This window comes from Paramisgurnus dabryanus, chromosome 2 (assembly GCF_030506205.2).
Source record: "Paramisgurnus dabryanus chromosome 2, PD_genome_1.1, whole genome shotgun sequence".
Classification (NCBI taxonomy): domain Eukaryota; kingdom Metazoa; phylum Chordata; class Actinopteri; order Cypriniformes; family Cobitidae; genus Paramisgurnus; species Paramisgurnus dabryanus.
In genome coordinates, this window is record NC_133338.1 from 34,279,235 (window position 1) to 34,300,714 (window position 21,480).

The 21,480-nt window shown below is 37.9% G+C and overlaps 1 protein-coding gene across 1 annotated transcript; it reads right to left on the reverse strand.

Annotated features, from left to right (window-relative positions):
• Nucleotides 1–11,240: 11,240 nt before the first annotated feature.
• Nucleotides 11,241–19,748, reverse strand: LOC135778865 (uncharacterized). Its single transcript, XM_065289496.2, has 17 exons — nucleotides 19,621–19,748; nucleotides 19,512–19,542; nucleotides 19,353–19,415; nucleotides 19,122–19,274; nucleotides 18,917–19,034; nucleotides 18,630–18,808; nucleotides 18,344–18,425; nucleotides 18,126–18,247; nucleotides 13,102–13,208; nucleotides 12,993–13,023; nucleotides 12,834–12,896; nucleotides 12,665–12,730; nucleotides 12,282–12,425; nucleotides 12,022–12,139; nucleotides 11,638–11,816; nucleotides 11,476–11,557; nucleotides 11,241–11,373 (listed from the first exon to the last, which is right to left on the reverse strand). Exons 1-17 carry the CDS (start codon nucleotides 19,684–19,686, stop codon nucleotides 11,241–11,243), a joined length of 1,737 nt encoding a protein of 578 aa, XP_065145568.2. The 5' UTR covers nucleotides 19,687–19,748.
• Nucleotides 19,749–21,480: the final 1,732 nt, after the last annotated feature.

Here is a 21,480-nt window from a genome sequence, read left to right on the forward strand (position 1 = left end):
TACGGCACAGTGTTCCTTATCAGGTTAAAAAGTTAAAATTCAAATGTCAAAAATGGCCATAAGGGGCTTGGCCCCAGAATCGCTGCATGCAGCTATATTTCTGATTTGGGGTTGTAGGTTGGGGCCTCAAGGTTAGGGTTCGGTGTGAGTGGTTCCGCCTACAAACTCACAACTGGCGAAAAAGGTGACATATTAAAGCTAGCATAGGTAATCCTGTTCAGATACATTTTTTATTATACTGGGTGAAATGGTCCTTCTATCCTGAGAGTAGTCAATACATTATGTGTTCAGAAAACGGAATGAAAACAATCAGACCTCTGTAGCAGCTGCAGGACAGTAAAAACTCCGACCAATCACTGCCATTCGGTGCGTGTGTAAAGAACCAATCAGATGCCTTCATGTCTCGTGGCCCAGCCCCACTGCGCGCGCTGCCCTGCGTGCACTAATCACGTCATCGTCACCCTGAACACTACACCGAGTAAGCAGGAGTTTGCGGCACCGGCACAATGGAAGATAAAAAGCAGCCAAAACTACCACTGCCAGCTTTGCTGGTAACTGCTCGCCCTAATAAAAAACCTAGAAAAAGAAAATCTGAGGCAGAAAAGGCTGCAACTAAACAGGTACTGGATAAAGCCAGAGGACAAACTCGCGTAAACATCGGTGGAGCATTTGAACGGTGGAGACAACTGAGGGAGCTGAAGGGCCTGAAAAGCGATGCCGAGGTTGCGGTCTTTCTGCTGAACAGGTAATAATTTGTTTTGCTTCGGGGGATTTGTTATTTCCATGATAAATGTTACGTTAGGCAACGTAGCTATTTTTGTAGCTAGTATTAGCCCAATGCTAACATTAGATTCTCTGTCGGTGTAAATCAGTTGAGTTACAGGTGAATGAGACATGAAGTCGTTTGGTTGATGCCTATAATGTGTTGAAATACTCGGTTTTCCTGTGACCTGCAGCTGACTCCGACTGTGGATGCGCGTTCATGTTTGTGGGGGCGTAGCTTTGGACGGAGTGCTAACGAGAGGGGGTGTAGCTTAGAAGAGGTGCCATTTTCTAATTTTGCTAGCTCTCAAACATTACCTATCCGAGCTTTAAGTAATTTGTTGTAAGGTGGTCTGGGGCATTATTCCACATGAGATAATTGTTATCAGTGGCGGTTCTACACGGAGGCAAAGGGTGGCCCGTGCCTCTGTGAACATGTCCCTGGCCACCCCTGTGGCCACCCCGTGCTGACCAAATAAAAAAGTATACATTTATTTTGATTTTACACGGGAGCGCCAAAAGCGGAACTAATGCGACGCAACGTTCTACACGGGCAAATTAGAGCGGCGCACCCAATCACTGTAGCGGCTCTGCGGGTGCTGCTCGGCGAGTGTCTTAATTCGTTCCCAATCTCCCGATGTTGTGAATGTGTATGCAGGTTTGGGCACTGGTAAGGACTCTAGCTCACATCACATTGGGACACTGTTCACTTCTTCTCCTGTGACGTGGCTGCTTAAGCACGTTGTGATCATTCAGCTGTCACTCATCAACAACCGGCAAAACCAACATCTCGCTGACTTTTTAAATAGTACATTGTAAAAAGCGCTGTTATTATGCTTTTACATATACGTGCATAAAATTGGAGGAATATAATTAAATGTAACATATAAAAATGTTTACATTTTAAAATAAATATTATTTTAAATATTGCTTAGATTGTGGTCCCTAACTGTCTAGCAATGTGTGTTTATATGTAAACTAAAACAAACGTTAGTCATTATAAAAGTTTGCATTTCATAAAGTTTATTGAGTAGGCTCGCATGATTTTCGCTTGGGGCTTTAGAAAAAATTCCAGCTCCTCTTTTGCACCTGCACTCACTCTTGTATTAAATAAATATTTATATGGTTGTAATTTGTAAAGTAAAATAAAGTTTAAGGGGTGGTTTCCCGGAAAGGGATTAGACTAGTCCTTGACTAAAATAAATGTAAGATCTGTCCAAACTGAAAACAACTTGTACTGACATATCTTAAAATACATCAGTGCCCTTTGTTTTGCTTCAAAATGCACACAAGTAATGTTTTTAGTAAGGCATGTTGTTAAAACTAGTTATATTTCCTAATTAAACTAAGGCCTAGTCCTGTCTTAAACTAATTCCTGTAACCACATCTATAATCTTTAAATATAATTTCTTGCCATTTTTTATGTGCCCCTCTGGTAAAACACTGGCCCCTCCTTGGCCCCCCTAGTTAAATTTGTCTAGAACCGCCACTGATTGTTATAATTTAAACATGTAAATGAAGCATTCTGGTGCATGGATATTTCTCTTAAAAAAAAAAAAAATTTGAGCAAAAAGCTTTAAAAATTGCATTTTTGTAAAGGAATTTTGTTAGAGATTAGATTCAGAATGATTATCAAAACATAGCCTACACGAAGTTTAAAATGAATAAAATGATTTTTTCTTCAGTTTTTTTTATAAATTGGGTAATTTAAGCGATATTACATCTCCCCGTAAAAACCCGTCAGGAAAGCGTCTTAATCAGGTAAATATTAACTCATAATTGAAGAGATAAAATGTCAATCGCAAAGAAAGAGTTAAATAATGTCTGTCACAAATAAATACAATTTATTTGAAGTAATATTCTCATCATCTTTTACATACTTAAATCTGCTTAATTGTGATTTTTATAACAGGTCATTATTTACATGTATAAGGACAATTGTTAAACCTTTGATGTTTAAACAAATAATATAAAACAATCAATAATGCCTTTAAAACCAATAGGTGGCGGCAAGTGACCGTATTACAGTTTTTTTACGATTGTTTACACAATTCTACTCCAATGAGCAAAACACCTCCACAGATTTGCACCACATTACACACAATGTTTGCTTCACTCTTTTTGCAAAACATTACACACAGTAATTTGTAATACTCTACACACATTTTCACACCTTAGACACAGATAAGGATTGTGAGGTTACTTCCTTGTTATTACAAAGCCCTGGATTGCCAATGACCACACTAATGAATGAATTGGATAATCACATCCACCAGGTGTGGAAGCACACATGTGCTAATTTGAAAACGCAAGAAGCTAGAAGAGCTAGAAGAAGTAGGAAAAAGAAGAAGAGTAAGAAATGTAATTGGACACAGGGCAATCACCAATGTGTCAGGGCAGCAAGGGGGTAACATCAACCTTTGCGCTGCTATTACACAAAATGGGGTCCTCCACCACCATGCAAATATGGGACCCTATATTGCAATCTAATACTTGCATTTCTTGACAGATTGCACAAGATTGTCACAGCATTAAACCAAGTGGACCAGATGCGGTACATCAGGGCTAGTCAACTGGCGGCCCACGGGCCAAATGCGGCCCACCAATCATCTTTATCCGGCCCGCCGGTCACCTTTGGCCGTTTCTCAATCGGAAGGCTGCAGCCTCCGGAGGTCGCCTATGCAGACTGCATACGTCATCAAGTTTAAGTTAACTGACCCTTAATTTCCACCGACTGCGGAACGGCTGCGGATCCGTTGCGGAACGGCGGCGGAGTCAATCGGTTTCCATTCAAGTCAATGTGTGTATTTCCACTGACTGCGCTCCGAATCCGTCACAGCTCCGGCCATCCGCAGCCCTCCGGCACAAATACGCAGAGCTTCTATTTTTGACGGATGCCGGACAGCTCCGCAGGGCGGAGCCATGACTTTATCGCGTGATCATACCTGAATACGCAAGAACTCGTGTTTATTTTTATAAAATATTTGCAATACAAACATTACAAACACACACAAATAAAGTCATTAATACAGAAACAACAAATAATAGACAAGAACAGAGCCAGTGGGAGTTTCAAATAAATACATTAAAGATAGAGCATAAATAAATGTTTTAGCAGCCGCCTTATTTTTTGAATTTTGGATGGATATGATGTACTGCTCTGTCTACGTGAGTTCTCGTGTTGTGATCTGGGCTGGTTTGTAAAAACGTCATAATTCAACGGAATGGGCAGAGACAGAACTAGGTATCGCGCGATCTTCACGTGAATTTGCGAGACCTCATGGGTCCTCATCACTTCAGCACGCAGCCGCTCTGCAACAAATACGGATCTGGTGGGTATTGACGGACGACGGAGTGCGGAGCCGTAACGCAGCGGAGCTGATCTGCAGCTGCTCCGCAGTCGGTGGAAATCCGGGGTGAGCATTACATTTACAAATCATAAGCATATTACAACAATTTACGATTAACTAAGAATAATAGTCAACTTTATAATTGTTAAAATTCTGAAATAAGACTTAAGGAATGACGTATGCAGCCTGGAAATGCGACCTCCGGAGGCTGCAGCCTTATTTAGAAACGACCAGTGTTGGGGGTAACGAGCTACAAAGTAACGGATTACAGTAACTATATTACTTTTTTGGGTAACGAAGTAAAGTAACGCATTACACTAATAATATTGGTAACTACACTACTTTACTAGACTATAGGAACGCGCTTTCCTGTGTTACCCAAGCACTGTTTGCCTGGGTGTAAAGTTCTGTCTGTTTAAGTGGTGCGTGCATGCGTGTGCCTGTACGTGTGCCGTTGCAATAGAGATTGAGTTTGACATAGCTGCTAGTGCAAAGGGGAGCGGGAAATGAAGACGGAGGGTTTCGGACACTGGGGCGATATTTACATTACTTTCAGCTTATTGCTCGAAAGGACAGAAATATTCGTGTGAAATGCACACTATGCCCACACGACAAGTGTCTTTCAACTGCTGACAACGCGATGAGCAACCTGTCTAAGCATTTGTAAGCCCAGCATTGTGTACAACACTTGTGGCGAAAGATCCTGCTTACCGGTCATTTAAAGCAGAGGTCCCCAACCACCGGGTCGCGACCCAGTACTGGGTCGTGGACAAGTTGCCACCGGGTCGCAAGAACGTCCCGAAAAAAAATGTGTATAATAGCCACGTAATAGCTTAATCGGGTATTTTGTACTGTAAGAGCCGACTTCAAATAACATCAATCATTTCCACTTTTGAACAGAGCCGCACTCTCTCTCTTTTTCTCCGCCTCTCTCTCTCTACCAGCGCATCAGCAATCACATTGCTGTCATTAGAGCATAGGTGTCATTTACACTGGGGACGCTGGGGACATGTCCCCACCACTTTTTGAAATGGCTGATTTTGTCCCCACCACTTTTTGAAAGCATTTGGTTAAAATGTTCTAAAAATTAAACAATACCTGTGCGACTTACACTGCAAAAATGACTTTTTTACTTAGTATTTTTGTCTTGTTTTCAGTAGAAATATCTAAAAATTCTTAAATCAAGATGTATTTTCTTGATAAGCAAAATGACCAAAGAAAATAAGTTTAGTTTTTAGACCAAAAATATACAATTTAAGTGAATTTGTGATTAAAACAAGCAAAAATCTGCCAATAGGGTGAGAAAAAAATCTAAAAATAAGATTTCTTTTTTCTTAAACACTTAATTTAAGAATTTTTAGATATTTCTACTGAAATCAAGACAAAAATACTAAGTAAGAAAGTCAGATTTTCAAGAAAAAAATCTTAGTATTTTTGTCTTGTTTTCAGTAAAAATATCTAAAAATTCTTAAATTAAGATGCTTTTTCTTGATGAGCAAAAAAATCTAGTTTTTAGACCAAAAATATCAAATTTAAGTGATTTTGTGCATAAAACAAGCAAAAAAATCTTCCAATGGGGTAAGCAATTTTTTCATGAATTTTTCTTGAATTTAGTGTTTAAGAAAAATGTTCAAGATTTTTTTGCTTGTTTATGCACAAAATCACTTACATTTAGTATTTTTGGTCTAAAAACTAGACTTATTATCTTAGGTAATTTTGCTCATCAAGAAAAAGCATCTTAATTTAAGAGTTTTAAGATATTTTTACTGAAAACAAGACAAAAATACTAAGAATTTTTTTTATTGAAAATATTTTTTTGCAGTGAACGACTGGTTTTGTGGTCCAGGGACACATATGTTGTGTTGTGTGCTTATAGTGTGTTTTCTTTTACATAATGATGAATTTCATTGTAATCATTGACTTTACGCGCTGCTGTTTTCTACAGTATGGTGCTTTGGCACTGTTCGGTTGAGCTGGTGTGGTAAGGACTGTTAGATGTGCAGTCGACATTGTTGAGGGTTTTATGCTGAGTATTTTCGTGTTGTTAAGTGGCCTATTAAGCTATGCCCATTTTTGATGGGCCGTTATTCAACATTTTTCCTTTCCTGCTGTAATGTTTTTTTCATCTGATCTTTTGTCCCCACCACTTTTCAAAACAAACTGACGCCCCTGCATTAGAGTTTGAGCATACAGTACTTCTAAAACACAATCGATCAAAAAATTGCGGAGGTATGACTTTATGAATCATTTGCAAATGTACGTCGCAATGATGTACATATGCGGAGACATTCAAATGTGTGACAGCGCAAATGACTGAAAAGTAATTATTTTATTCTTCTTTAAAACAACTTCAAAATTATCCATCGATCGTAGCACCATGATCAAAATAAACTATTAGGCTAATAATATTTTAACGGCTACACTTTTAACGTAAGTTTGAAAGGAACCTAAACAGTCCTGTGTCAATCATAAATTAATCATGGTAACATGAGTCTCCGTGCCTCTGAGCCCAGCCGCAATTCTTCTGGCATCTCTCCTCCTTCACTGCATTTTTCTTCTCTTCTGTTACTTGGAATTGGGTCTCGAGCCCGACCAAGATTCGAGCTGCCTTCGAGAACAGCAAGCCAAGTTCGTTTAGGTTCCATTAATTATTAAGACTAAATGGGCAGGCAAACTAGTAAAAACAATGAAAGTAAAAAACAATCCGCCCAAAATATGGTTTTACACGTCTATAGAAAATATACTATAGCCTAAATAAAGCAATTATTAATTTTCCTAATGCATGGTTGTTATCTTTACTTCCGTTTAAAACGTACATTTTGAAAAGGAGGATTTTCAGCACGTTTGAACAGCAACTTTAAATGGATGTTTTTAATATGTTTTTTTATATATATATACTACAACAAAAGTAACAAAAACGACAACAACACACACACATGTAAAAGTAAAAAATATATCAAAAGTTAAAATAGGGGTAAAAGTTTGGCCCGCGTCATATTTACAATTTTAAAATCTGGCCCCCGAAGAAGAGTAGTTGAAGACCCCTGCGGTACATTGTCCTTTGGGACAATGTCTCATTCCATCTGGCTGCTCTGGTCCAAAATTGGTTTCATGAGCAACCTGAATTTGAAGTCTTATACCTTCCCCCATACTCCCCCTTCCTGAATCCTGAAGTAAGGTATATGAACTGCGGCCCTATGACCGCTTGCCCCTCATTCAGGCCATGGAGCAATGTTCTTATGGCCTGATGCAGCCAGACGGAGAGATAATGAATAGTTACAGGATTCTTGTTGCTTTTACAGTAGTTTTTCTTCAGAGTCAAAGTGTATGTACTTGTACTCTAGCTGATTATGGTAAGAAATACTGTAAGTATTGAAATAAATACTTAAAATATTCAGTCTGCAGCATCTGTGTTGTGCAGTGCTTAAGTTTACAGTAGGCCTATTTCTCCCATATCTCAAACTAATCATGTCACAATTATTTTTTTTATCTAAATTATCCCTTACATAAAAATGTCTGGCCAAAACTCTAGCACATTCTATTTCCTAAAATATTTTTTTTTACAAATGTGTTTTTTATTTATTACAGCAGTGTGAAAGTTGTGAAAGTTGCTGCAATTTTAGATGTTTCTCAATATGCGTTCCTCAGCAATCTTGTGTCCTTGTGTTCTCGCTCTACATCATCATTAACTGTCGAAGTTAAATTGACCTATGGCTAAGCCACGCCCCCAAACACAATGAGCCAATCACAGTGCGCTAGCTAACCCACTCGGACATTCTCTGCTTTCACGTCCATTGAAATGCATTGCAGTTAGTCGGTTTTCATTCGTTTTAATATGTTTTTTCTTGTCATTTTAAGTTTAAAATGGTCAAACAGCAGTGCTGGGCAGTAGCTTCACTACAAGTAGCGAAGCTAGTAGTTTAACTACATTTTTCAGTAGCTTGGCGGTAGCTTAGCTGCTTTCTAAATCAAATAGCTTTTCATTAGCTAAGCTCTTTTTTTGACCAAGTAGTGAGGTAGCTTTCACACAAGCTACAATTTTCCAAACATTTCTGAAGTCGTCCTGAATTTGAGAATAAGCACGTCATTTGAATCGACACAGGACGTCGTTTGTTCTGTATTTTCGAGTTGTGCAGCCTTCATTCATACAAAACATTACCACTCGCATTCTGTGAAGACTTGTGCTCTACCTCTGATTGGGTTATGTCACCAAGCCAAGCTAATATATAAACATGTAATAAATATTACAATTGAAACTATTAGTAGAATGTGCTTTGGCGGGCACCTCACAGACTCTAGAGACCCTTGTGTTAAGATATGTGAGGGCCAGCTGTTTTTGAATAAAGGCAGCTCAAACATGCATTTTATTCTGGGAGAAGGATAAGTCCAAACAGCCCCAAAATGTGAAGTACCTAGGCCTACATTATGCTGGTATTGCCTATAATTACCAAAATTATCAATTGAAACTGAATAAATAATTACATAATAAAAAACTGGTTAAAAATAAAAAAGTAGCTTGGACGTAGCAAGCTACTATTGATGTAGCTTAGCTTGCTACATTTCCCAGAGGGGTAGCTTCAGTGTAGTGAAGCTTCATTTAATGTGAAGTAACTGGTAGCATAGCTCAATACATTTTCCAAGTAGCTTGCCCACACCCCAGTCTCACCCCATTTCGTCAATATTTGACGACACTTGACCATTCGTCATATGTTGACGTGAAGGGTATACCTTTCGCGTCATTTTTTGACGAACTGGGGACTTCAATACTATTACGTCCGTTGCATTCTCTTTCCTATTTTATTACCATTTGCGCGTCGGTTTAGGGTTAGATTTACATAATGACATCCCTACCCAAACCTAACTCTAACCCCAACGCCAGGTGACAACTGTTTCTAACCCCAACGCCAGGTGACAACTGTTTAATTTCGCGTACACTGTTTAATTTCGCGTACACTGTTTAATTTTGCGTAATCTAACCCTAAACCGACGCGCAAATGGTAATAAAATAGGAAAGAGAATGCAACGGACGTAATAGTATTGAAGTCCCCAGTTCGTCAAAAAATGACGCGAAAGGTATACCCTTCACGTCAACATATGACGAATGGTCAAGTGTCGTCAAATATTGACGAAATGGGGTGAGACTGTGTTAGTCAAACAGTGTGCATGGGGTACATGCAACAATGCCACTAGGTATCCGGAGATGCTGGGCGACATTGTGTATTTTTTACCCTTTCCCAAGCCACATCTCAACCGAAATAAGTGTTTGCTCTGGATTAAGTTATGCGGTAAACTGGGTAAACCACAACACCAACTAAACGTGGATAAATTAAACAATGTCTACAACTATTCTAAGCTCTAAGTCAACAACGTATTTGAACGTACTACACAGGGATACTGGAATAAGATTTTCAGAATTAAGAATAGACATGAATACGTGTTAATGATTATGCTGAACAAAAACATAAACGGAGCTATAGTCAAGCTGTTTAAATGAATGGGTCTTGATACTACTAATGATATTGGATAAAGGCTTATGTTTCATCTAAACATCCATGATGGTGCAGAGTTGTCAAGGTATGTGCACAACAGATGAGGAGGACAACAGGTAACAGTTAACAGAGCTTTAATCCACAGATGATGGGTAAATAACCATAATAAAGACGAAATCCGACAATGGTAAGTAGAGTCCAGGTAATGGTAATGATAGATTGTGTTTACAGTGGCAGTATAACATGTGTTCATGTTTCATGTGTAAAAAAACTCGGTATTTTTCACACAATTTACTTATCTCTATACGGCTGTTTTCACTATCCTAAAAACGGGCTAATGTCTTCCTTTTTCTATGAAGTCCTTCCTTCAGAAATATGTACGAGACAATGGCCTGAATCGTGGGTGTTGTGGGCCTGCAGTTGGACACTATTGGACGTGGCAGCTACAGTTGCCGCAGAATGAATGCCACCCATTTCTACTGCTCATTCATGCCAATTTGGGTCATTGCACATCACTCAGAGTATACAAATTCAACTTAAATGCTAAATCAGAGCTAAATCCCCCCATGTCACATTGCATGTGGGTTTAATGACTCTTAACTTATTGATTCTGTTAAGTGATTGTATATTTCAGTACCTTATTAGTTTGTTTAATGTATTTGGTTGATGTTCTACACGGATATTTGATAAATAAATTGATTAATACAAATAAAATTAATACAAACAAAATAATTTAGTTTCAACATGTATTTATTGTATTTTCTTTGTATCATTAGTAATGTATAACAGTAATGTATCATTACTGTTATGTAAAAAGCATTCTTAGTCAATCTTTACTATAAGGCACTATAGAATCCATTTCATAAAAACTGTTAACATTTATTCTTGTGCATGGCTAATTAAATATAACAAAAAATACAAACCCCAATTCCAAAAATTATGGAAAAAAATGTAAATAAAATCACAAGCAATGTTTTGCAATTACATGAACCTATATATACATTAAAAACAAACAAAAAAAATGTTCAAACTAAGCGAAATGTACAGCAAACTCAGTAGAAACAGTTCACTTTGCCATCCACAAATGCTGGCTGGTTAAATCTGATCTTAATTCAGGATCAACCAGTTTCTTTAGGACTGGTTTTATTATAAGCAACTGTAAAAGATTTTTTGCAGAAACTTGTAGCTACAAACACAATGACTTTTGATGAATAAACTGACAAAGAGGCTTGATGTTCTTATTAATTAAAGCTTTATTGGTGTATTGTTTTGCTTATTACATAACTGATAAAGTAAGCACAGGAGACAAAACCATCAGAGAGACTGAGGCTTTTTGATGAATGTCTTTTCTGCATGTTTTCTGTGCTGCATGTCAGGGTGCTGAATGTTATTCAAGTCTCTCTAAATAATGAAACAATCATCAAGGTTAAATTTTTTAAAATAAGCATAGGAAAGTTTCAAGTAGCTTTGAGCATAGCATTAAAGTGATCAGTATATACAACCATCATATATTCTCTTTAATTACACTTAAAATAATGAATGTGAATGAAGACAAGGAGCTTAAAAACGAAGCATGATAACCTCAGCATGTTTTGGACAAATGAAAAACAGAGAGAAAAATGAATGTGTCTGTTTCATGTCACTTACAACATTTGTAGAGTCTGTTGAGTCTGGTGATGTCATTTTTGCTCATCTGAGTAGCTCCGCCCAGCTGAACATTGCTATTTGGAATTGGGACCATAGTGGGATAGCCATTCTTTGAGAAAGCATATCTGATGTTTCAAAGGACACAGGTACAGTTAGAAACAATCTACAATCCAGAACATTTTACATACAGTGAACACATATCTCATCTTAAGCCAAAGTTATCTTACCTCTCGTACTGCATCACAGAACGATAGTCATAGGGAGTTCCCTGGTTAAGGGTGTTGATTTTGTTGAAGTTGCTCTTCATGTCTGATAAAAAAACATAACATTTACTGTTCTCATTCAGAAATTTAACTGGCTTTAAGTACTTTTGATCTAATGTAGCCTACTATCTTGGATGTTGTTCCAGAGGATTCTGATGTAACTGTCGCGGTCACTGCGAGTTTGCTCGTGGTTGAAGCCAAGAGCATGGAGCAGCTCATGCTGGATAGTACTGTGGTAAATACAGCCAAAACGAGCCAGAGACACAGTCTGGGCATTTCCCTGACGACCAACGTATGAGTAGCATCTGTAATGTCAAAATAATGCATCAATTTCTTTACCATTATCTCAGATCCGTGTCCGCCTGTTAAAAAGTTTAATATTACTCCTATTCTGATTAAAATTATGCTTTTATCTCTTCTGGTTTATAATTGTGACTGTGATATGCTAACAATCACCTGATGCTGATGCAAAACTATATTTGTGTAATATTTTTCTAATCTGTTACGTACCCACTGCGAGACTCAATGCTGATGTAATCTCTCTGATTGGTGCGAGGGAAAAAACGGATACAGGAGATAGTCGTGAAAGAAGCCAGACCACGCTGAATCATCTGTAGCTCACTGGGTGCTGAGAGGGCAAAGAGCAGAGGTTATTTATGATATTTTATCTTCACAGTTACATTGCACTGATTATAAAATTCTAGCACTCTCCAATCTCCTACTATTTTATTCTTAGGACTTCAAGAGGAATCTTTATATTAGTAACTTACAGTAGTGATTGGCAATGACATAAGGTACCCAAATATTGCCATCTTTGTACTTGGGCCAACGGCAACCACGTGATGTGCAGGGATCAGCATTTTTTAAATTCACAGCAATGTCGTCCATTAGCTTGGGCTCATCAGGTTCAGGAACTAAAACAGAAAAAAAACGTATTAGCTGTGATCTCAATACATGTATGAAAAGTATTCCACTACAAGATAGAAATTTTTTGTTCTTGTTGATTTATTGGTCTGAGTATTAATGTTAAAATAGCACAGATAAAGAAACAATGAATCTGTCACACATAAACAAAATGATGTGAATCATAAAATAGTTTTGGTGTGTCTGTGTTGCATTGATATATGTTGTAAAGTGTGTGATGTATGCTTACCGATGCCTCTGTTGGCTCTATGCAACAGTTCACCCACAGGCAAGTCAGCAGCATTCTCCTCAATAACTATTATAAAAACACATCAGGCCATTCAGTAATCAACCATTACAACCTGTTGATTCTGGGAATGTAATTTTCATAGCATTTATTGTCAAATGTATACATTTACCTGCATGTTTTTTTGCTTCAAGTATTGCGGACACTGGAACGCCATCTTTCTCAGTGCTGTTAACTATGTATTTAAAATCAGTAAACTATTAATAAAACACACAAAATGCAGTATAATAAACATCATTCATAATTGTCCCAACAATTAAACCCCTTTTACCTGGCGTCTCAGGGATCCTTCTTAAGAAAATCTGTTTTAAACACATGTAGATTAGGTATCTTTAACTAAAAATAAATGTTTTTTATATGTCTGATGCCTTTGCTCTCACCTGAACAGAACGACTTTGAGCTGGAACAAAGCTCAGCAGAAGAGAGATGAACACCAGCAGGTACATGATGAGAGCTTCTAGAAAATCCGTACTGGGATCAAACAGAGCTGAATGTTAAATAGTTTTCTGAGAGCTGTTAACTTCCCTTTTTGTATCCCACCCCTTATAAATGCAAAGAATACACAAAACAAAGGTCTTCCTGTTTATGATAAAACTAGACACCTAATTTGGTAATTCAGTAAGACTTTACAATACAGTCTCATTCATTAACATTAGTTAACTTGAACTAACAGCAAAAACAACAAATCTGAGGTTGATTTAAGGCAAGAAACATAATTTTTTTCATTAACTTTTGACCCACGTTGTTCACCTAATTCAGTTTACTATGTCCAATTTCAAAATTGATCAAGTGACTGTTAAACAGTTTGTGTTGGATATTTTTGAGCTACAGGCCTATTGCATCTTAGACTTAGGGGCTGTTTACACTTGGTAGTAAGATGTTTTTTTGGTTGATTGGATCACAAGTAGACGGCACTAATACAGGTGAAATGGGGTGTAAAACGTTTTGAGCTCGTCTACTTTCGACAATGTTCAGATTACTTTTCCAGTGTAGACGCTCATGTGGTCAAATGTGTTCACACAAAAGACCACCTAGGTGCCTACTCTCTGCAAATTGAATTAATATGTATATCAATCAAGCACTATGTTTTTTCCATCCGTCATGGCTTCTAGCGTGAACCCACAGGGGTGGTTTCCCGGACAGGGATAAGACTTGTCCTAGACTGAAATAAATGCTGCTCCCCGCCTTTTTCATTTTTGTTTTATTTTGCAAGCAGTGGCGGCTGGTGACTTCTCTTCAGAGGGGCGCGAATTCAGAATGTCATGTAGGTTGCTTGTGTTTGTTGCGTCATATGAACCATGTGCATCATTCTTCTTGTCGAAATATGTGCCTGCTGCAAGGCTTATGATAAAAGAGACGCTAATGTTTACGAAATACTCTCAAGACACTCACTTAACACTAAACTCTGATTACACATGAGATTAAGCGAGTACCTGGCAAATGCTTAATAACAACACAAGTAGAGGAAAGACTCTGACATAATATTAGTAAGCGTCAACTTTAAAATCGGATCATTACGGGAATGTGTATCTGTCTCTCATCTACTTGTGAACAGTGGCCGTCGGTGACTTCTTTTTCTAGGGCAAAGCTCATCAAAACATGTATTTAGCCCATTATGTGTGTGGCTCATCATGTCAAAATATGTGTTTGGCGTTCAAAATCTTATTTTTTTCTAGAAAAATATAACTGTATATGTATGACTGAACTACAATTAATGGGAAAAGAGAAGGATATGCTTATGGTCTGTGAGAAGGATGTTTATAGTCAGTAAAGAGGTTGCTTTTAAGCAATACTTTGTCTATACATTCTGCATAGGTTTACTACAGTTTTTCTCGGTTGCATAAACACATTTCTTGAAACTATGCCTCATATTCTCAAAACAGTAAACACAAATCCATAACATCTCACCCAATTCCCAAAACATGCTATTTTCATGTGAAAATGAAGCTCTACACTTAAAACATTTCTCTCTTGCTGAAAAACCAAACTTTTTCCTCAGACTTCACACACGCGTTCAAAAACACACACACTATAACATAGTATTACACACTGGTGCAATAAAATAAAAACAATATATCCAAAACTATTGCTTGTGGTTCTCCCCCTCAAAAACCCTTTCACATGACCAAAAAAAGACACAATCAATGTATGCATTGGCACATTCATTCATACACAGCACAACTGTAAAATAATATTCTGCCTCAACATCCCGTCTTTGTTCTGGGGGAGAATCTCCACATCACAGGCTTTATTGGCCCTAGCCATGTATCAATAGGAAAATCCTCTTGCACGTCTGTTCCACCCCTGGCATTTATCTACCGATATGTCAATCTGAATGCAAGGCAATTTTATGCATTTCTTTACACATTATACCCATTATAAGTCATAAATAATGCTACTAAATGATTCACACAGATACACAACTTTACAGTTTTTCTTGATTGCTTTGACGCAGCCGTCAACTCAAACTTTTCAAAACAGTTAACACACAGAACTAAACAGTGGCACTCATGGTCAAAATGACACATTTTGTTTGCAAAAGACTCTAACCGCGCCAAAACAAATATGCAACAAAAGCAAAATTTGCCTTCAAACAACACAACTTGCTCACAAGTATATGAGCTCTTTCAGTCAATCATTACACAGTGGACAACAAAATACAAAATACTCGAATCAGTGCACCTTTGCCCGTCCATGTAGCCTATTGCCAGTGCCATTTGTTGTCTTTCGATATTGGCTGTGTCAAATTTGCCTTTTTGCACAAAATTTGATCTAGAATAAGAATTGCTTTTGATGCATTTTTTATTGATAACATGACATAAATTTATAAATTTTTCAAGGCGATAGTGCTGGAACGCCTTAGACCTCCTCCATTGATGCTGGCAAAGAACAACACAGACGTGGCATATTTTTTATAAGGCCTGCAGACTGATTTCTATTTGAAAGTTTGTGTGAATTAGTGTCAAACCGGTGCTTCAGAGGTAGTGTCTAATAGTTAGGAATAGATGGTTTCTGTTTGGTTACCATGGTTAAAACAATGCAGTTTGGACTGCTTGAATGACATCCGTGTTTGCTGTTTTACAAAGCGTGGGGAAAATGTGTCAATCCAATGAGAAAGAGTCAACACATTTGCAAGACATGTCTTCTGCTTTGCTGAGATAGTGATGATGAAAACTGAGTGGATCTTAGTTTCTTTAACCAGGTCAAAGCAATCAAGAAAAACTGTAATGTTAATATTCCTCCAAAGACCACTGCCACTTTAATACTTTAAGAATTTTATGTTTGCTCCAGTTCACACTTCTGTGGTATAGCATGCAAATATCTATTGTTTGATATGTGATATTATATAGTAATATTTTAGGAAATTCTATTTTCAACTTCATTCATAATTTGCAGAATGATATAATTATAAAATATAGGCTATTATATTATATATTCATTTTAAATACCTATAGTATGTCCAAGGTCTGAACATTGTTTAACTCATGTGTGGTGTTCGGGTCTGTGTGATCAGTTTTTAATGTTTACTAAAAGAAAAATAATACAATTTATTGTTGTTTCAACATCAGATGCATTGGTCATAAAAAAATGAAATGAATGAAAATTAAATACAAGTAAATTTAATGGCAGTGGTCGCTGTGCAGGCATCAGCTGAGCATCACGTTGAAGAAATGCCAGTAGATCAGTGGTGTGAGGAGCTTCACGACAGCAGGAAGTGTGTCTGTTAGTCTCAGTGTCCTCGGTTTCGAGTATAAGACAGGGAAAGAGAAACAAAATCCTAATAGCATAGGGGTCTTTTGCATGTAATGCAAGTGTAATACAGTATAATGGTTGAATATCTGCTCGGTTCCAGACAAGTTAACTATTGTGGCATTAGTATATTTACAAGACAAGTTATGTGAACAAGTATATATATTTTTGCAGCACTTAAGGTTTAACAGTTTAAAAACAAAACAGACATCAAATAAATTCTTATATTTTCTACTTTTTCCATTACATAAAATGTCATACAATATAAAATTTGTGTATTAAAATCACATAAATAAAATTCATTTATATTCTATTTTTGACATTTTTGCATTTTTACAACTCAACTTAAAAACAGGAAAATTATAATGACACTGCTCCGACAGAAGATGAGTACTATTTGTAGAAGCTAGCTAAAATGACCATACTATATTGTTTGCTGGGTCATTGCATGCATACATTCATACATATAGGTCTACTCCATACATTGTTTTTAGTTGTGTGACATGTAATGATGAGCATTTGGTCTGATAGGGTCTGCCATTATTCTATTGACCTTGGGATGCAAAGTTGCATGCTGTGATAAGATTTCCATCACCTTCTGTGGTCATAATTCGGTATAGCATAGAATCAGGCTGAACCAGGCATGGGTCTGTTGGTCTCAGGAGAAAGACTGAAACATGGAGATAAAACAAGTTAATATTAGCCTAGAGATATGATTTGACAGAAACGTTTGTTTGGTTTGGTCGAGCTATGTATTTTTTTGTCAGTTAATTAGATAAATGGTTTAATATAGCCTTCATGATAATTACAGTTTCTAAACCAGTGTAGTAACCCCAATGTACAATGTATATGTGTACATGCATTTTAATATTAAGTCATTGTTTATACCAAGTCATTGTTTAAGCTGATTTGCATAAATAATATTACATAACCATAAAATATTTAATGTATAACAGTATGAAATGTACCTGTTCAAGAGAAGATAACAGTTGAAGCTTACTGTTAAAAAAGAAATAAGTAAACGCACACAATTTAAAAATATTTTTATTAATGTTTTACAACAAACAAAGTCATAATGAATTTATTATTTATTCAAGCATTTGCATCCACAATATTTGAATTTTGTCTTAATAAAATTTTAATAATATGAATCATGTTATCTTTACAGTTAATGTATAAGATGTGACAGATTTAGATAAGGATAAGGATGTGCTAAATAGAGGATAAGGATGTGCTAAATAGAGGATGTGGCATCTCTAATAAGATGTCTTTAAATATAATGCATAAAAACATAAAAGTTTCTTCAAACAATTTCTTCATGCAGCCTGCCATTATTTTGCTTAATCTGAAAAAAATAATAAAAAGCAATGAACATGACTGGAAAGACAAGACTACATTGTAATGACACTTAATAAAACATTTAAGCCTGCTGAAAAGACCAACATAGCATGAAATGTTGGTTTGCTGTTCAATTGCAACACTTCACTTTCTTGGTCAACCATCTTCACCAAGAAGACCAAGCTGGTTGACCGGCCTCACCAGCTAAGTCTTGCTTGTAAGCAACCAATCATTTAGCAATTGTGGTGATTTCAGCAGGAAAACACAAAATGAGAACGAGAAAGGATTCTCATCACATAAGAAAGGATTAACGCACCACAGTAGAGCCTGTTAACACGCTGGATGTCATTTTTGCTCATACTTTTTGCTTCACCAATCACAACATTTGAATTTGGAATGGGGATAATGGTTGGTTTATTGTTCTTGCTGAAAGCATACCTGAAACCACATAACAAAAAACATTAGACTGATGATCAAGTGTTATTATTAGTTTGTAAAAATAATTTTTGGTCTAAAGACTGAACTAAAACTTGCCTTGAATACTGCATCACAGAGTTGTAGTCATAAGGAGTACCCAGATTGTTGGTTTCTTTTTTGTCAAAATTGTACTGCATTTCTGTTACAGTGTATAAGAACGTGTTATTAACTGTAAACGTGAAACTGGTTTATACACTGTAAAGAGTAATCTAGACTACAGGTAATGCAATAATTCTGGCAGAATTGTAAGATTCACTAAGACATACATTTTGTTTAGAACCTTTGACCCGCTGAATAGTTTAAAACCAAATCTGAAGTAATTTCTCAGAAGAACTCGACGTACCAGGTATGACGTTTTGATATAGGATTTGGACATGTTGGTCGCGGTCACTTCGATTCTGCTCGTGATGGAACCCGAGAGCATGAAGCAGCTCGTGCTGAACAATACTGTGATAAACACACCCATTGCGTTGCAGAGACACAACCTGCCCTCCACCTTGACGTCCCAAATACGAATAGCAGCTGTATGGCACACATGAGGCAAAAACCGCAGGAATCTTTATTGTGAATCTGATGCACACATTTACTATATGCACAAATCAGACAGAGAAAAATAATCTACAGACTTACCCCGAGACAGACTTTATGTCGACAAAGTCCCTCTGTCCTCTGTGAGGAGTGAACCGAATGCAGGTTGAATACTGAAAGGACTTCAGGCCTTTTTTAATCACACTTATTTCTTCAGGAGCTGTGGAAGAAGCAAAGGGTTGAGTAGAATTTGTACTGTCTGTCATGAAGTAATGCAAAATTAGTGAGAGTAAGAGTTGTCAATTACAGTATTGCCTGGAGATGACATAGGGTACATAGACCTTTCCATTTCTGCTTTTACGCCATTTACATCCACGAGCTGTGCATGGATCTGCATTCTGCAATCCTGTTGCTACAGCTATGTCTCCAAACATGATCAAAGGATCGTCCAGTCCCTCTCCTGTTTGATATAATTTAGTTATTCATGCAACCTGTTGATTCTGAGAATGTAATTTTCAAAGCAAATATATACATTTACCTGCATTTTTGTTGGCTTCAAGTATTGCAGAAACTGGAACGCCATCTTTCTCAGTGCTGTTAACTATGTATTTAAAATCAGTAAACCATTAATAAAACACACAAAATGCAGTATAATAAACATCATTCATATTTGTTTTAACAATTAAACCCCTTTTACCTGGCGTCTCAGGGATCCTTCTTAAGAAAATCTGTTTTAAACACATGTAGATTAGGTATCTTTAATTAAAAAGAAATGTTTTTTATATGTCTGATGCCTTTGCTCTCACCTCAACAGAACGACTTTGAGCTGGAACAAAGCTCAGCAGAAGAGAGATGAACACCAGCAGGTACATGATGAGAGCTTCTAGAAAAGCAGTACTGGGATCAAACAGAGCTGAGTGTTAAATAGTTTTTTGAGAGCTGTTAACTTCCCTTTTTGTACCCCCCCCCCCCCCCATAAAAGCACTGTAAACCCAAACAGTGCAATGTACTCATTTAAAATGAGTGAACTATAAACACAATATGAGTCAAAGAACTTTGTAAACTCAAAAATGTTATCTATCAGCAAGAATTCTGACTCTCAAAGCCCTATTTAGTCTGCCTTTAAAATGTCGACCTCAACTCCATTTATTGTCCTAAATTAGATGCACCTGTTTGAGGTCGTTAGCTGCATAAAGACACCTGTCCACCTACAATCAGTAAGAATCCAACTACTAACATGGCCAAGACCAAAGAGCTGTCCAAAGACACTAGACAAAATTGTACACCTCCACAAGGCTGGAAAGGGCTATAGTGATGGGCAGTCCGGCTCTTTCCATAAATTCGGCTCTTTCGGCTCAAGCTCCGGCTCTACATTTTAGTGATGGCAGTCCGGCTCTTTTCATAGATTCGGCTCTTCTGGCTCGGCTCCCTTAGAAGAGCCGGCTCTTACGGTGCCACCCCTGCCTGCGTCTGAAGATTCGGCTCTGCTCGTTTGCTACAAAGAATCAGCTCTTAGAGCGGCTCGTTCGCGAATGACCCATCACTAAGGGCTACGAGGAAATTCCCAAGCAGGTTGGTGAAAAAGGTCCACTGTTGGAGCAATCATTAAAAAATGGAAGAAGCTAAACATGACTGTCAATCTCCCTCGGACTGGGGCTCCATGCAAGATCTCGCCTCGTGGGGTCTCAATGATCCTAAGAAAGCTGAGAAATCAGCCCAGAACTACACGAGAGGAGCTGGTCAATGACATAAAAAGAGCTGGGACCACAGTTTCCAAGGTTACTGTTGGTAATACACTAAGACGTCATGGTGTGAAATCATGCATGGCACAGAAGGTTCCCCTGCTTAAACCAGGCCCGTCTTAAGGGGGCGGCAGTGGCCTAGTGGTTCATGTAGGTTGTCTACAAACCGGAAGGTTGGTGGTTCAATCCCCGGCTCCACTGGACCAAGTGTCGAGGTGTCCTTGAGCAAGACACCTAACCCCAGCTTGCTCCCGATGAGCTGGCTGGCGCCTTGCATGGCTGACACCGCCATCGGTGTATGAATGTGGGAGTGAATGGGTGAATGTGAGGCTAATTGTAAAGCGCTTTGGATGGCCATAGGTCTGTTAAAAGCGCTATATAAATGCAGTCCATTTACCATTTTACCATTTAAGTTTGCCAATGACCATTTGGATGATCCAGAGGAGTCATGGGAGAAAGTCATGTGGTCAGATGAGATCAACATAGAACTTTTTGGTCATAATTCCACTAGACATGTTTGGAGAAAGAAGAATGATGAGTACCATCCCTACTGTGAAGCATGGGGGTGGTAGCATCATGCTTTGGGGGTATTTTTCTCCACATGGGACAGGGCGACTGCACTGTATTAAAGAGAGGATGACCGGGGCCAAGTATTGCGTGATTTTGGGGAACAACCTCCTTCCCTCAGTTTGAGCATTGAAGATGGGTCGAGGCTGAGTCTTTCAATATGACAATGATCCGAAGCACACCGCCACGATAACCAAGAAGTGGCTCTGTAAGAAGCATATCAAGGTTCTGGCGTGGCTTAGCCAGTCTCCAGACCTAAACCCAATGGAGAATCTTTGGAGGGAGCTCAAACTCCGTGTTTCTAGAGAAGATCTGTGTGGAGGAGTGGGCCAAAATCCCTCCTGCAGTGTGTGCAAA

Coding starts and splice junctions, on each gene's coding strand:
- LOC135778865 (XM_065289496.2), bottom strand. CDS start 19,686: ATGTACCTGCTGGTGTTCATCTCTCTTCTGCTGAGCTTTGTTCCAGCT. Junction 13,209..18,125: donor TGTTAACAGGCTCTACTGTG/GTGCGTTAATCC, acceptor TTTAACATTCAG/CTCTGTTTGATCCCAGTACG. Junction 12,140..12,281: donor TGTCATTGCCAATCACTACT/GTAAGTTACTAA, acceptor TTGCCCTCTCAG/CACCCAGTGAGCTACAGATG.